The following is a 16,547-nucleotide window of genomic DNA, read 5'->3' as shown; positions in this document are numbered from 1 at the left end:
TTTTCTGCTGCAATCTGGTCACAGGTGGCTCTTTCTCAGTCTTCCTTTTGGCCGTATGTTCTGCTTTGCCTCAGCTTTTCTCAGGCCCAGGGTGAAAAAGGGCCTCAGGCCACGCCTGCATCTACTGCCCACGTTCTCCTCTGAGCCAGCGCTAACACCTACCCCTGACTCGGAGCAGACCCCGCCGGTCCATTAGTCGATCAACACGTACTATACTCTGGCCTGGGAAACCTCATGCAAGAGGCAGACAAGATGCTGACTCAGCAATCAGTGCAGTGAGGTCGTAGCTGTGGGAATTTAGGGCACCGCAACCAAAATTGGGCGTTCACAGAAGGCTCCCCAAAGGTGGCCCGCTCCCCAAGGTGAGGCAGAAAGGGGGGAAGAGCACGTGCAAACATGACATCACAGGAACGGGGGCAGGTGACGGGTGGTGCCAAGTGAGGCTCTGTTACAAGTGATGCCACCAGGGTCCTGAGAGAAGCGAGCCCAGAGGCTGGTGTGGGTGGGGGCTGGGCTCATGACTGCAGGGGAAAAGGGCTTAAGTGTGAAAGTGGAAGGATGCTTAGCAAGAACCTCTGACTCCCAAGGCAAACCTACAGACGCAAGGCCCACTCTGACTTGGGGGGGGCAGGGGGGCGCGGGTGGTGTCCAGGCTGGGAGTTCAGGGTTGAGGGCACTTTGAATCTGCCTCATACTTAGTGTCTGCTGTCGGGTCCCGGCCAGGGTGCCCCGCTGCTACGGGATCACCGCGCCACTTCTGGAGGCTGCCTCCCCCTCCCCCTCCCCTCTGGCCCTTCCCACTACGGAAGTCCTAGGTTCCAGGAACTGAACGTTAGACGACAGCTGTGTAGACGAGCTTACAAGGCAGGGCCGGCCTCCCTCCATGGCCTCCTGCCACCACCTCCCCCCCCCCCCCCCCCCCCCCCCCCCTCCCCCCTGCCTCCACAGCCACACCGGCCACAGACTGGTTAGGACACATGCTGCAACCACCAGACTGCTTTCACTGACGGTACGATGCTGCAGTTGAATAATTAAGATTTTAAATCTTAATCACAAGAATCTACATACGGCCCTATCAAGCTTCACGTGATTAACTTCGGTTCTACATCTCAACCTATCAAAAGGCAATTGTGAGTTCTATTTTGTCACGTGACACATTCTTCCCAGTTCTGCACTTTATGTAATTTCGATGGCCTTTAAGTAAGAACTGAGCAAATCCTGGGACACGGGATTTCAGAAACAGGTCTCCACACCTCAACAGGAGGGCGCGGAACACAAGGGAAGTAAGGGCCGGAGTAGCACAGGCTTTTCTCCCTCCCACGGGGTGATAGGGGGCAAATGGATCATTTATTTCACTCTAGAGCTTACATGTGTCATAGATTTAACTCGGGCGCGTTGAATATGCTTTATTCTAAGCACTTTTCAGTTTCAAAAAAACAATGCACGTATCACAAACTCTTGAACAGAAAAGGTGCCGTAAAAAAGTTGGAGATATCCTCGGGAGCCTGGGTGGCTCAGTCGGTTGAGCATCTGACTTCAGCTCAGGTCATGATCTTGCCATTCGTGGGTTCAAGCGCCACGTCGGGCTCTGTGCTGACGGCTCGGAGCCTGGAGCCTGCTTCCAATTCTGCGTCTCCCTCTCTCTCTGCCCCTCCCCTGCTCATGCTCTGTCTCTGTCTCTCTCAAAAATAAACATTAAAAAATTTTTTTAAAAAAAGTTGGAGATATCCTGAACTTTACTGATAGGACCTAAAAGGCCAAGATGTCAGAGGGAAGACTCGAGGGAGGAAACCCTTCTGAACATGAAGTGAGCGTTCAAAGACTGCAAACGATGGTCTTCCGGGCAGTCTTCCCATGGAAGCCGGTCAAATTTTCTGTCCTGTTCGGTGTTTCAGCTGCTTGATATGTGGTTATTTTCAGTTCTGTTCTCAGGCTACTCAGTCCTTTCCAGGGTGGGACTGCTGGCTGCCAGCTGAAGCTCCCCGGTAGACGCCCGGCTTGTACGAGAGGGAGTGGCCTGGGACGAGGCAGAAGAAGGCGCCAGGAAGGCACAGAGCTGCCAGGCCCACCCGCAAACCTCCACACGCACAACCCAGAAGCTCCGTGAACACGCTGTACCTGAAATTCCAAGTCCTTCTAACAAACGCTAAGGTGAAGTAGGAAGCACTCTCTGCACTCAGAGGTCCTGTGCTTAGTGAGGGTTCTTTCCACCCCAAAGAGAAGATGAACCCTTACAAAGGTGCAGAGTACCAAATGCCAGCAGCTAACAGAGATGCTGTTAAAGTGACCTTTAACTCTGTAAAACCAGTCCACACCACCAGGCAGCCCCTCGGTCTCCGCTCTAGTCTTGGCCCCGTTTCTGGTCTCCAACTGTACTTACAGGGAGAACCTAAGACAATCGGTAGGAGTACGGAGCACAGAATTTCCCGGTCTAAAAACACATCTTTTTCCTGCCATTTGTTGACTTTTGGAAGCACAGGTGGAAAAGAGGAAAGAAAAGAGCAGGCCAGCACCCTGCACCGGCCTCTCCCAGTGCCCGTTACTTGACACACAACACAGACGGGCACGTCCCCGTCCACGGCACACTGAGCTCACAATCCAGGAATCCAGGCTTGTTCCCGCTGCTCCGCACGGACGTCTGGACACCTTCGGCAGTGGAGACCAGATCTACGGTCAGCAGAACGGGCTGCCTGGTGCCGCAGGGTCCTGTATCAGTCAGGGTTTTCATACCGTGTATTTGTGATGTTATAACATCTTGGGGGCCTTGCTGGCTGCGGAGACACTGCCCCTCCCAGGGCTAATTCCTAAAGACAGTGAACCATTCCCCTGTAAACTCACATTTTATGTACAGACCCACAGACCCAGAGCACACACTCCCAACCACCTCCTTTATCTCGCTCTTGCACACCAGCCAGTATTTCCTCTGCCGCACATCCCCCAGGGCCAGGACTCAACACGCAGAAAGCACTCCTATAGCCCAGAGCCTGCTGAAACTACTCACACTATCCAGCCTCGGCCATTCATTCCTGCAGAAGCCACACCTTGTCCTCTCCCTCAGCCTCCTGACCGACCCTGGAGCTTCCCCGAGTGGCCCTGCACGGCATGTCCCCACCTCCCGGGAATGTGGTGAACGAACTCCCCTTTCCGGACAGCAGGCTCAAGGTGCGTCTTCCCACTCCTGGTTAGAGCAAAGCACGTACGTTTTCACAAGCTGACAGTGCGCACGCCAGCAACCGCACTCCCGGGTGAAATGCTCCACACGCGCGGCTACGAGCACCTTTCCAGGGCAGACGGGATCACCCGAGTGCCACCCGGGCAGCTACGTGCCTAGAGCTTCCCAGTGGTCCGCCCGTGTCCCGTGACAGGTCCCTTCAACAGGGGCTGCTGTGCCCACAAAGGCCGCGTTGCCGGTGCCGCCTGCCTGCTGGGCACCGGCCCTGTTACCAGACGCCAGAAGGTGCCCAGGGGACAGCAGTGCTTCCTTCCTGACACTGTTTACAAAAGCAAGTCCCGAGCCTCCTTGCTCCACCTCACTAGCGCCCGTCTCATCATCCAAGCCGCGCCGATGCCGTCCTCAGCATCTCGACACCGATGGCACTCGGGAAACGGAGGTGCCCCTCGCCCGGGAGCAGCTGCTCTAGGTCACACGTGGAGCAGGGTTTCTTTCACTTCCTTCCAACAGTGCTGTGACGCCCCTGCCCACACTCCCTGCATGGCAGCTGTCCTGCCCGGGGGAAAACTAGACGTGGGGCCATTCCAAGTCCACCAGGAGGACAGCGCTTAGGGAATGAGCGGGATCACACACAAGGCGACGCTCTGCCTTGCTTGCTGGGAGCGTGCGAGGGGTGAAAAGCGGGACAAAGAGGCCCGACTGTCCCCACAGGCCCCCTTCCTTCTCAGGCTAAGTCACAAGGCTGCCCGGGCGGTGGGACCGTGGTTCCGCCCAGCAGAGCCTCACACCCCACCCCCTCTCCGCCCCTCAGTCACCTCCGCCCTTCCTGCCGCCCCTCGCGAGCCATCCAGGTCAGGGTCCGGGTAGCCACTCGCTGCCCTCGACAGGTGGTTCTCGCGGGAGAGGTCGCCATCTGCGCAGGGTGTGGCTGCCACGTTTCCCTCTCGTGTGTGTGTCAGTGGAGACTCTGCGGGGCTCTCGCTCCTGCATCCTCGCTCTTTCCTCCTCTTATATTCCATGATCTGTCTGTTGAGCGCCTCGTGATCAATCCCACACAGACTTGAGCAGGCGGCAGGGCCCTGGGTGCTGCGTGAAGGGGCGTCCAGGGCCCCACAGCCCCTGGAGGGGAGAAGAGACGTCAGGTGAAGCGTGGGTGAAGCCGGGCGGTGTGGGGGCTCCTGGCCACCTCCTGGTGGACCCACTGACGTCCGAGGGAGGCTGGGGGATACGGCACGAGGAAGGGACTCCGCTCCCGTGTATGGTGCAGCCCAGGACAGCTTGGACACAGCCCTCCCGTCAGATGCCCTCTCAGTTGCTTTTCCCCAAATACAGCCAGCGTGCTAGGCCCGTCAGGCAGAATTATGGGTATGGTCCTTTACATGTGCCACTCAGGGTACTTGTCAAAACCCAAACATGGCCGTGTCCTGCCTCTGACCCCCCTCCTGCTCGGCTCCGGAAGGCTCAACTCCCTGCTGGTCCGGGATGCGGGCACTCACTGCTGCCTGGGGCCCTCGGGGCGCAGCGTCCCCTCCCCTGGGAAGCAGGTCGCTGGGGGCCCCACCCAAGTCCTGACAGTGCTGCCCCTGACGCTGACGCGCCCGCTCTGAGAACACAGGCTCAGGACCTGCTGAAGCTCTTCCGGAACCCGGAACGGGGCCCCTCCACATACAGCTCACATCTCTTTCTCAGCTGCAGCACCGCCCCCACCTCCTGACCCCTCCCCAACGGAAGGGGTGTCCTACATGCCCTTCTTGACACACAATCATCTGTGGATTCACTGCTCCCTGTGGGTCTCCGCCAGCAAAATGCAAGTTCCAAAGACCCCAATGTCTGTTCTATTCACATACATATTGTACATGCTAGAACAGAGCCACAGGACATGCTCAGTAAAAATGTGCCGAGTGGAAAAACAGGGCAAGGGAGAGACACCTGTCCCCTCTCCAGGAGTCACCATAGCGATGGCAGATGCCACGGGCTCCAGCACTGTCGGATAGACCACCGAGGCACTCCGAGCAGCCTTGCTGAGTACTCAGAACCACTGCAGACTGCCCCCGGGACCCGCCACAGGTCACTGCCAGGCTGCCGGGGCAGTGCACGGCCAGGGGTGCAGAACTGGGCAGCTGCCGTGGGAATCGCACCAGGGCGTTTGCCCAGGACAATCAAAACCATGTCCACGTGTACCTGGCATCACTTTGCACACGGTCTTCTCTTTCCTCTGGGGGCCCAAAATCAGCATTTGCCAGTAACCAATCAACCTGGAAAGGGGCATAGAGAGCAATTCAGTAAGCCACACCTCTGTGCCACCTGCACCACGGCCCAGCTCAGACACAGGCCTTCCAACAGTCCTCCGTGCCCCTCCGGTGACATCCCCCGGGATGAGGCCATTCACCAGTCTGTGCTTTCAAACACCTGTTACTTAGCAATCACATTTTCTCTAATAACGAACCGAGGCTTTCCTAAAACTACACTTAAAACTTGTAAACTTCAGTCAAATTTATGAAGAAACCAGTTAACTATTAGCTCAATTAAGTAACGTTTCCTGATTCCGAATGAAGTTGTATAAAACACTTAAACTGAACTTTGCCACAGAACTTGTGTGTTTGGGAAAAGAAAGCCTCCTGGCATAGCAACAAAGCCACAGTCAGGGGCGCGGCATGCGAATCCAGCTCCAAGGTGTCTGAGGGGCCCAATCTGGAAACAAGAGCTCCCCTCGGTGGGGGCACGCACACCACTGCTGAGCCCAGGGCGCTACACAGGCCCCTGCTCCCTGGATACCGGGGGTGGCTCCCACCTCTACCTGCGTGCCCAGGACACACACCTGGACCCTACCTGGCCACAGTGCCGGCCCGGGACGGCCCAGATCCGGGACCAGGGCCCGGCGTTCTGCAGCAACAGACTGCATCATCACAAACCAACGGCAGAACCGAGGGAAAAGTCTGTCCACAGAAAATGCCAGAAACAGCACTAACGATGCCACAACACGAGGACCAAGCGTGGGTCTCCCAAGCTGGCTGGGAGAACGTGTGCTCGCACCCGACAAGGACAGGACGCGTGGCCATCCTGTGAAGGTCCACCCTGAGCGCACCTCACACGACTGGGCAAAAGACCTGGTGAGACCTGACAAAACAAGGAAAGGCCACCAGGCACAGGGGAAGGTGCTCGACTAGTCATCGAGAAGACACACGTGAGCCACGCCACGGCGCCCCGCTCACCTGCAACCGGCGGCTTCCTCACAATTACAGACACTTGCCACTCCTACGTGCTGCCCTAAGAGACACAGAAACGTCCATCCACACAAAAACGTGGACACACACGTTCACAACAGCTTCACTCACAGCAACCGAGAATCAGAAAGACAGACAAACGTCCGTGAGAAGGTGAACAAATGAAACGTAGCGTATTCGTACAATGACCCCACTTACCAAGAAAAAAGGAACCACTCACACCGAAACAACGTGAATCTCGAAGACAGTGCTGAGCAAAAGCAGCCAGGTGCCAAGACGACGTCCTAGGTGTGAAATTGCAGAAATCTAACAAGGAAAACTTGGGGCAGCCGGTAGGCTGGGTCGGAAGAGCATCCGACTCCTGACCTCAGGGTCACGAGTTCAAGTCCCACGTTGGGTGTAGAGATACAGAACTTAAAAAAAGAAAAGATGGGTGGTGGGAAGGGTGAGGACGGGGCGGGCCTCTGGGTAAATCCTGCCGCAGCAAAGCTTTCGTTAAAAGTCTTAACAAAGAACCAGTGCAGACACCACCAAACCCTAACACGTCAACACAGGCTGCAGGGCTGAGTCCCAGCCGAACTCCGCACGCACAGAACCTCGGGCGAGGACCGAAGCGGCTCAGTCCCACCCCAAGGAGAAGCCCAGGCTCTAGCATGAGGCCCGTGGGGCGAGGCGAGCACGGCCCACCCACGCCTGCTCTCAGAAGCGGGGAGACCAGCAAATGTGTAATAAATCCCAACGCTGGGAACACAGTTTATGTATTTTCTTTAAAAATCTACTTTTCGTCCTTTCTAATTATGACAAAATCAACATCGTACAAACCCTTTGACTGAAATGTAATACACGGGAAAAGCGCAAGGACATCAAGGCATACGGCTCGATGACACGTCACAAAGGGACTGTGCCTGTGGACACCCCCCTGACGTTTAAGGAGACGAACCCCAGGAAACTTCGAGCCCCTCCTGCCCACTCCCTGCCCAAAGACAGGCACTAGTTTGACTTCCGTCACCACAGACCGGTCGCACGTGTCCCTGCACGTCCCACAGACAGAATCACAGGGACCACGGCCTCGCCTGGGGCTCCGCGTTCACCCCTCCACGGCTGAACCAGAGCTAGGCACCTACAAGAAAGCCCAACGCCAGCACCCGCACACCTCTGGCGGACACGCGTTTCCGTGGGTCCCCCCGCGGGAGCTCTGGGTCACAGGATGTGCGTGCACGGCTTCCACGGGACCACAGGGTGGCGGGGCCGCAGCCCCGTGATTCCTCCACGCGCGGTGTGGTCACCGTTTAGTGTCATCCGCTGTGGGGCAAGGGCACGCGCCGCACCTCCCTGTGGTTTCCGTTCCCGCTTTCTTCCCGACACCAGGGACGTCGGGGCCTACCGGCAGTGACGGCAGCGAAGCCAAGTGCCCCTCGGGGCTCGGCCTGGACGGAGCTGGTGCCGCTCTGCTTCCTGACACCGCGAAGTACGCGCTGCGACCACCGCCGGCCGCTACCACTTCCCACCGCCCGCGACGCCTCCACGCGTGCAGCCCACACGACACACACGTGCGCCGAGGGTACGAGACTCCAAGTTTCACCCACAAACCCCAACTTCAAATCTGCGTGTCTATCCAGATTACTTTGCCACTGGCTGACTTCAACTCTCTCACAAACGGACACAAGGGTCTCAAAACCACCGCACTGACTTCCGCAAGAGCCAGCCAACAATGACCGTGAGGACTGTGCACTCGGCTAGCCACCTGCCCCCATCAGAGACCCCTCGGTCGGGCCCCTGCTTGCTTCTGACTACAGTGACAGCGAGCCAGGCAGAAGCCTAACTCTGCCCCCGGCACAGGAAGGGCACAGAGGACAGACGCGGGGCCTCCACCGCGAATACCCAGCAGCAGCATCTCTGGAGAAAGAACCGCTCCAGGATGCTTTGAGCACTGTCCGCGCCTCCCTCCTTCCAATCACTTTTTCTAGAAAGGAGCCCACGGAGCCAGGCAGGACCTCGCTGGCGAGAGAGGGACAAGCCTGGGATGGTGAGAGCAGAGGTACTTCCTTCCACCAACTCAACCGGACACGCACGCGTGAGCTCCCTGCTGCACTCTCCCCGGCACACGCCTAACCTATGCTCTCCTGGGTTCTCTAAAGCTGGCACTGGTCACTTCACTCCTCCGTCTCCTTTTGTCGCTAGGAAAAGCCCCTACCTGTCAAGGTTATTGTTTGTATAAGGTTTTCAGTGTTGCTTGTATAATGAATAACAAAGATAAAAATGTCCGATTAGACTTGTTTTCCTCTGTGGCTCTAAAAACTACCTAGTCCTGCAGTGAATAACAGCTACCTAATCATAATCATAAGTGCTACTTACTGGGGGTTTTGTAAACTTTTTAAAAGTGTGACGTATCTTAATGACCACCAGGTAACACCACACAGATACAAATATATACACACATATATTTACACACAGGTTTTAGACCTCATAATTAACAGTATTTAAAGTAAGGGAAATTATACAAAACGGTTGCAGAAGTAACCTCTGGTGTGAAGTAACTATAGACGGTCAGATCCAGGGAGGGAGGCGGCTTTGCCTACATCAACTTTGTAAGACAAGAAACAGAGACTTGGTGTCCTGGTGAGAGATACAGTGGTAAGCAGTTAAAATTTAAAGCCTGAAGAGTGGTTCCTTCTGGGGAGTCTGGCCGGGACAGAGGCATGGGAGCCTCACTTTTCATTTGTACCCGCCAAGGGTTGCTTCCTTTAACTGTATACATCATCATCTGAATCTCTCAAAATTAAATATAAAATCTTACTCATATAAAAGCTCATTATGGAAGGTCCCTTAGCCTTACCTCGGCTAGAGCCGCGTTTCCTTTGTCCTGAAGAAACACTATCGGCGGCACGTTCCTCAGGGTCTGCTGGGACATCAAAATGTGCCTGGAGAGAGACAAGGCACACCGTGTGTTGCAGGTGACGCTTAGCGGACAGAAAAATATACAGTAACCTCACGGAGAGGTAAGACAGAAGATCTGCTTATCACGTTACTCAAAACACCAACACGTCAGCCCAGGAAAGTCTTCCGCAGGCAACCGCCACATCACAAAAGGGATACAAAACACATCATCACAACTATTTTTAGCTGCCTAAATGCAACTCTTGAGATCCTAACGAATAACCTGATCTTCGCTTAGACGCCTCCCGGGCAGCACCGTGGCAGTGGGCTGCGTGGTCTGGGCACCGACAACCCGCCTCGGCTTCGTTCCAGTGGACATCCGCTGGCACCAAGGCCACACAAGTGCACCGAGGTCCTCAGCCATTCTCAGGCACATGTCATTCTCTGCATCGGTCACTGATACAAGCAGACTAAGGTGAACTGGCTGCAACCAGTCCGCAGCGAAAACACTGGTGAGCACAGCCTCTCTGCACACAGTGACAGCAGGTCCTGGCCCGTGATTACAGGAGAGCCTCTACACCAAACCTCAGGTGAGCAGAAGAGCTGGGGAAAGGGACGGTCTGTTCGGTTGGATTTTCTGATTACCCAAAAACTCATCAGAAAGCAATGCTGTTAGTACAACACTTGTCAGAAATCTTTTTCTTGTTTCTGTTAACAAGAGAAAAATGAAATTAACTGAGCACTCCTTGATACACAATTAATCCTCTCCTCTAAAGAGACTCCTAGGGCCTCCTGGGAATGATGTCAGCTGAGCTGAAGCAGATGGTATGTGCAAACCCTAGTTCCACATAGGATTCCATCCCCCTCTCCTGAAAGTGAAGTGTGAGGTACAAGGGAGAGGCGAGAGGAACAGAGAGAGGAAGGAAGCGGGAAGGAGGGAATCCAGTTCTGAGTGCTGCTTGGTTAGGTTTCTGCATTTCTTAAGACTGGGGAGAAAACACAGTAACTCCTTTCCTAGCACCCACCTCGGTAGTTCTCAACTTTTTAGTCTCAAGACCTCTTTATACTCTTAAAACTTACTGAGGACACCCAAGAGCTTTCGTTGATGAGTGTTGTATCTGTCTGTATCTACCACACTATAAGTAAAAGTGAGAATTTGAAAAACAGACATTCATTCATTCAAGATAACAAACCTATTAAATGTTTACGTGGGATTTTTAATGAAAAATAACTAAACCATTGAAGATAATTATTCCCAAAAAAATGATTGAGAAACGTGGCCTTGTTTACATAGTCACAAATCTCTCTAATGCCCAGCTTACTGGGAGACGTTCTCCCCACTGCACCCAAGCTGCTCTGTTATTCTGGCTGGACTAGAAGAAGATCCGGCCTCACACTGCCCTGTAACTGGAAAAGGAGCAAATGAACACCACTCCAGAAAAGAATGGATCTTCTCCAACACTCCACAAAAACTCAACAAAGGATACTGTTAAAGTTAGTTGCAGCGTGGAATCTGAAACCAGATCAATGAGTGTCACTGTCATATTAAAATCCACTGGTGTATCTTGACCTCAAATGGCTCTTTCCCTATGCTTGAGTTTGTAACTTCAGGCGTTAGTCATTTGGAAAACACTGGCTCACCAAATTACCCAGATTTGCAGAATGTTGACACACTGACCAGTATGACACTGCATTTGTCAACATGACCAACGTTCTCATCGAGAGTCTTTAAGTATCAGAAAGCTACCAAAATCACGGTGGTGGATACAGGTTTTCTAATATCAATTTTCACTTGAAAGCTTGAATTTTATCACTGGCAACAAGTATAGTCAGTTGTCTTCCCTGAAGGGACAGGTTCACTTTGCTCATTTTAGAGAAAATGTGTCAAATACCCAAATCTGAAAAAACCACAGCTTGTGGTTCACTTGTCATTTCCAGTGAACAGTGTCTATTTCAGCTCACGATCAACTGTGTGTTTCCCAGACAACCACACCAGCACAGGTTATTTTAGGCTTCCTTCCCACCACACAGAACATTACAACGACAGGTACCCAAGAGTTAGGATTTAATAAAATTAGTAACTTTTGCTTATTCATCATGGATAGTCTTTTTTTTTTTTTTAATGTTTATCTATTTTTGAGACAGAGAGAGACAGAGCATGAACAGGGGAGGGGCAGAGAGAGAGGGAGACACAGAATCCGAAGCAGGCTCCGGGCTGTCAGCACAGAGCCCAACGCTCACAGACCGTGAGATCATGACCTGAGCCGAAGTTGGAGGCTCAACTGAATGAGCCACCCAGGCGCCCCATCACAGATATCCTTAAACCGAAGTGGCATTGTGTTTTACTGGAGCACATGGCATGAAGCTACAATGACCACAAGGACACCTGGGTGTCAGCAGTCCCCAGAAGTCTGGGGCCACACTGTGAGAACTGCTGTCCAAGATGACGTCTCACGTGCAGATGTAAACTACATCTTGAAATTTAAGAAAATGCGTCCAAAATTTTCCTTCAAAGCAAAAAAACCTAATGCAACAAGAGGGAAACACAAGGTGCGTGCGGAAGCAGACACGAAGAGTGCGGTCACCTCATGTGCGCGGCGCTCCTCCGCAGGACGGCCTCTGTGTGCGCGTTCTGTTCGGCCGAGACGGTCGTCCTCCAGTACACACGGCAGGCCGAGAAGTCTGAAGTCAGAGACACCTGAGCGCCACCCACCCCAGCCTCAAGTCACTGTCCGCCTCCGTGGGCTTCCGCGGACCACAGGCCGCGGCTGAAGACCAGCTCATCGGCAATCTTCAGCTCCAGGCACCCACCACCCAGAAGCAGGCGCTCCCGCGGGCACCGCGACAGGCCATCATCTCCGGCCACACACTCACAAGGGGTGAAGCTGGGCCCGGAATCCAAACCCTCATCGTCCCTGACCCCAAGCCCACAGCGCACATCAGAACCGCCGGAACTACCACTTATTTTCCCATTTCCCTCCAGCTCAGCTCGCTCTAGGCACAGGGAGACTGCAGGGAGGCATCTGCTGTCTTCTCACCAAGACAAACGCACACGCATCCACCCATCATGCTTCCTGGGCATCTGACAACGCCCTCAGTGCTTGCACACCACACACACATGTGCACACGTACCCTCCGTCTTCACAACTCGAATGGTCCCACTTAGCATCACTACTGAACTTCAAAGGCCCTGAGTCTAGCATGGCGCCTTCTTTCTAACCACTAGACGCAGGCCTGCGGGACTCACCCCGATTCCTCTCACCCGGGCCCAGTCTACCTTGGAGAGCTGCACATTCAGGTCACAGATCTCCTGGCTCACTTCAGGGGTGCACAGCAGATCAGTCAGCGCTTTGTAGAGGAGGCCGTTCAGGGCTCTCAGGCGCACCTGGTCGTCCTTCCTGGTTTTCTTTGAGGTGGTCTTCGTTAGGAATCCCAACTGGGACGGCTTGTACATCTCCACCAAGAAGGACAGACAGAAAGGCCAACGTTACAACTGTACGTTAAACTTGTCCTAATCTACAAAAAGGGAGCTGGGAAGGACTTAGCACCTTGAAAAACAAAAACCAACATTACCCTCAACCATCTCAGCTTGATTCATTTACAATTTACAGACCTGGATCCTTCCTAGATTTTACCTAGCGCCCCTCCAAAATTAAAAGTACTGTCAGTATATATTTTTTGCTCCCCAAAATCTCATTGAAACATAATCCACATACCATAAAATTCTCCCTCTCTAAAGATACACAATTCAGTGGTTTTTAACACACAATGTAATTTTTCTAACAAGAACCATTTATTATATAAACTTTTACAGCACATCTACACGTGTCATGCACACAAAAAACCACTGTTAGTATTTGATAACAGAGACAACATTCCAGAAAACTTTAGTATGACTTTTTTTTTTTTTTTTAAGTCAAAATTCACTCTACCAGTGCATCTAGTCCCAGCCTACAGACCTTGTGCATTCAAACTTGGAAATGGAAGGACGGCCAGGCTGGAGTTTTGCCGACTTCTGGAACCTCACGCCCACCAGAGTCTACAGCAGCTGCTACTCTGGACTTACCAAGTGAGAGCCCAAGGAAGGACCTTCATACCAAAACTTCTTTCTGTGGGGAGAAAGTAAGAACTATAACACTGAAGGCAAATGAAAGAAAAAAATATTATACACACCAACTCAATACTATAATACAAAAATTCTTTTTATATTTTTTTAATGTTTATATATTTTTGAGAGAGAGAAAGAGACAGAGCACGAGCGGAGGAGGGGCAGAAAAAGAGGGAGACACAGAATCAGAAGCAGCTCCAGGCTCTGAGCTGTCAGCACAGCGCCCGACGTGGGGCTCAAACCCACGAACCATGAGATCACGACCTGAGCTGAAGTCAGATGCTTAATCGACTGAGCCACCCAGGCGCCCCAATACCAAAATTCTTTTTAAGGGGCTAAACTTGGGCACAGAAATTATGTCACTGGGATGCTAAGGAATTTAGAATCTAATCAACAAGGGTTGTAGGGGAGACAAGACAGTTTTCATTCAACCTTCTGATGTTTACTTAAGGTCTACTTCCAATCCCGAAGGTGCAGAAAGAGAATCTTAAAAGAACGCCTACCAACCTGCACCAAGCCCCGTACCACACCTGAGAAAGCAGTTTCCCAGGGCCACGCGGCCATGCACGTGCTGGGGTTGGATGAGTAGCAGGGTGGTGGCGGGGAGGCCGGCCACCTGCTGCAGGGGGAGGTTACAGATAAGCGAGGAAAGGGCGCCGGATGAGCCATGTGGACATCAGTATGGGGCTCGTCTCTCTGTGTACCAACACGGTGGTCACGTATAGAAACGTTTACAGGCAAGCGTATATACAGAGTTAAAGTTAACGTACGTTCTCCTTTGTCAGCTGAAAAGGCCTAACGGACAGGCCAGCTCTCAAACCATCGTTTCTGATGGCGTTCTGCAATAACAGCAACCAGAGCCCCTTGGAGCAACGGCCGATTCTTGGGCCCAGAAAGGATGTGCCAGGAAAAAAGTGCACAAAAGAAAACTATTTTTTTTAACCCCACCACAAAACCCACAATGATGAGTGTGTCTAAATGAAAGAGCTAAAACAATCTGAGCAAAATAAAGTAGTATTAGTTAACACCTGTTAAGTCCACACTGACATAAATTAGTAAACGCAGGACAAGAAACGCATTTCTCACAGAATTCCAAACAATTCAAGAGCATGACTCCCCCTCCTGACGTGTGGGGTTGCACACGGTGAGGTCCCCCTAAAGAAAATAATATGGGGGGGACACCTGGGTGACTCGGTTGAATGTCTGACTTCAGCTCAGGTCATGATCTCACGGTTTGTGAGTTCGAGCCCCACGTTGGGTTCTGCTCTCAGCCTGGAGCCTGCTTTGGATCCTCTGCCTGGCCCCCTCAGAAATGAACAAACACTGAAAAAAACAATAATATGGAATGGGGAGTAGGTAACTTATAAACTTGACAGACGTGACCTCAAATCGTAATCAAGGCCAATGCCAACAGAGACAAGCCATATTGATGGCATGTACCTAGACATGATGGAAACAGCACTTTCCTTCTACAGTCTTCAGCCCAAGAACCCACAATGCCAACATAATCGTTAGAAGAAAAAAAAATCACACAAATCCAAAGAGAGGAGCAGAAAATATCTGGAAATATCTAGAAAATATCTAACCGTAACTCCTTGAACCCATCAAGGTCACCAAACAGACAGTCAAGAGCAGTGGCTAAATGTAATGGGGTCCTTGGATAGGGTCCTGGGACAGAAAAAGGGTGTTTTTACTAAGGAAACTGAGGGGCACCCAGGTGGCTCAGTCGGTTCAGCACCCAACTTTGGCTCAGGTCACGATCTCGCGATTCGTGGGTTCTCGCGGTTCGTGGGTTCGAGCCCCGCGTCGGGCTCTGCGCTGACGGGTCGGAGCCTGGAGCCTGCTTCCGATTCTGTGTCTCCCCCTCTCTCTGACCCTCCCCCGCTCATGCTCTCTCTCTCTCTCAAACATAAATAAACATTACAAAATTAAAAAAAAAAGGAAACTGGAACAAGGCATATGCTTCAGTTAATAATCACGTATCAGTACTGGCTCCTTAAGGTGACAAATGTGCCCCGCTAACATGTTAACGTAAGAGACGTGGGGTGTGGTTACGCGGGAACTAACTGTACTCTGCCAAGTTTTCTGCAAATGTTTTTAAAAATTAAGCTATTAAAATAAAACAAGCACACAACCCTATCTACCATAGTCAGAACTGAAAGTGTGCGACGAAAACCAACACACTGTATTCTACTTCTGTCACGGTAAGAAAACTATCCTCAAATTAGGCCAACAAAGGAAGCAGTAACATGGGAAAAAAACGCGCGCGCTTTCTTCCTTCCCTCTGATGAATCTACAAGAACCACCAGAAATGTCGCACCACTTTGCTTCGTACGTTCCTGACGCACCGTCAGGTTATGACCTCCACTACGGAAGCGGGCTGAGTGGGGACACGAGCAAATGCTAACCAGTGAGTGCGACTGCCTGCGAAGTTTTCCGTAAGCATCGGTCTAACGGGCAGACCGCAGCGAGGGCCCCAGGGCAAGGCCTGTGCGTGAAGCCCCGCCCCGTGGACCCATCTCCGTGGGCACCGCCCCCGCCCCACTGACCCGTCCCCGTGGGCACCGACTCCGCCCCGTCGGCCCCCCCCCCGCCCCCTACCCACCCCAGGGACTCCCCCCCGTAGACACTGCCCCCTGCCCCCTGACTCGAGAGCGTCGCCTCGGCTGCATGGGCACCGCCCCCACCCCGGAGCCCCTCACCCAGACTCGGTGCGCATTACTTGGTTTTCGAAGCAAACTTCTTGAGTAGGTTCTTGCCACATGGGACTGGCGAGCTGTGCACGCCTCGGGCACCGCCCGGAAGGAGAGCCACTTGCCGTCCGCCGAGCGGCAACCGAAACCTCTCGCGAAGCCCCCACACTCGAAGTGCCGAAGCCCACATGGCTGCCGGGAGAGCGCCGGGGCGCGGGGCGGGGCGACGTGGGGCGGGGCGGGGCGACGTGGGGCGGGGCGGGGCGACGCGGGGCGGGGCGGGGCGACGCGGGGCGAGGTGTGGCGCGCGTGGGTCTGAGCGGAAGCGAGCGGAGTGTGGCGAGTTTGGGAACGCGGTGTCACCTGGAGGGGGCGACCCGCTTGTAGAGCGACATTGGGCGGGGCGACGCGCCTCCGGGGACACTAGGGGAGCGTGGTCTGCGTGCATAGCGGGGCGGGGACTAGAGGCCGGG

General features: G+C 53.3%; 1 protein-coding gene across 3 annotated transcripts; it reads right to left on the bottom strand.

Moving 5' to 3' along the window:
- Positions 1 to 1,652: 1,652 nt before the first annotated feature.
- On the bottom strand, positions 1,653 to 16,277 carry RBFA (ribosome binding factor A). Of its 3 annotated transcripts, none has more exons than XM_042962468.1 (7): positions 16,104 to 16,277; positions 13,340 to 13,382; positions 12,551 to 12,727; positions 11,859 to 11,971; positions 9,233 to 9,317; positions 5,354 to 5,427; positions 1,653 to 4,291 (listed from the first exon to the last, which is right to left on the bottom strand). In XM_042962468.1, exons 1-7 carry the CDS (start codon positions 16,262 to 16,264, stop codon positions 3,955 to 3,957), a joined length of 990 nt encoding a protein of 329 aa, XP_042818402.1. In that variant the 5' UTR covers positions 16,265 to 16,277; the 3' UTR covers positions 1,653 to 3,954. The 3 variants fall into 3 exon arrangements, with proteins under 3 accessions (XP_042818402.1, XP_042818403.1, XP_042818404.1); XM_042962469.1 differs by having other exon boundaries at positions 16,084 to 16,136; XM_042962470.1 differs by lacking the exons at positions 13,340 to 13,382; positions 16,104 to 16,277 and adding an exon at positions 13,233 to 13,329.
- Positions 16,278 to 16,547: the final 270 nt, after the last annotated feature.

This window comes from Panthera tigris, chromosome D3 (genome assembly GCF_018350195.1).
Source record: "Panthera tigris isolate Pti1 chromosome D3, P.tigris_Pti1_mat1.1, whole genome shotgun sequence".
In the NCBI taxonomy this organism is placed as follows: Eukaryota; Metazoa; Chordata; class Mammalia; order Carnivora; family Felidae; genus Panthera; species Panthera tigris.
The sequence above is the reverse complement of the archived record's forward strand: the minus strand, read 5'-3'. Positions and strand labels throughout refer to the sequence as shown.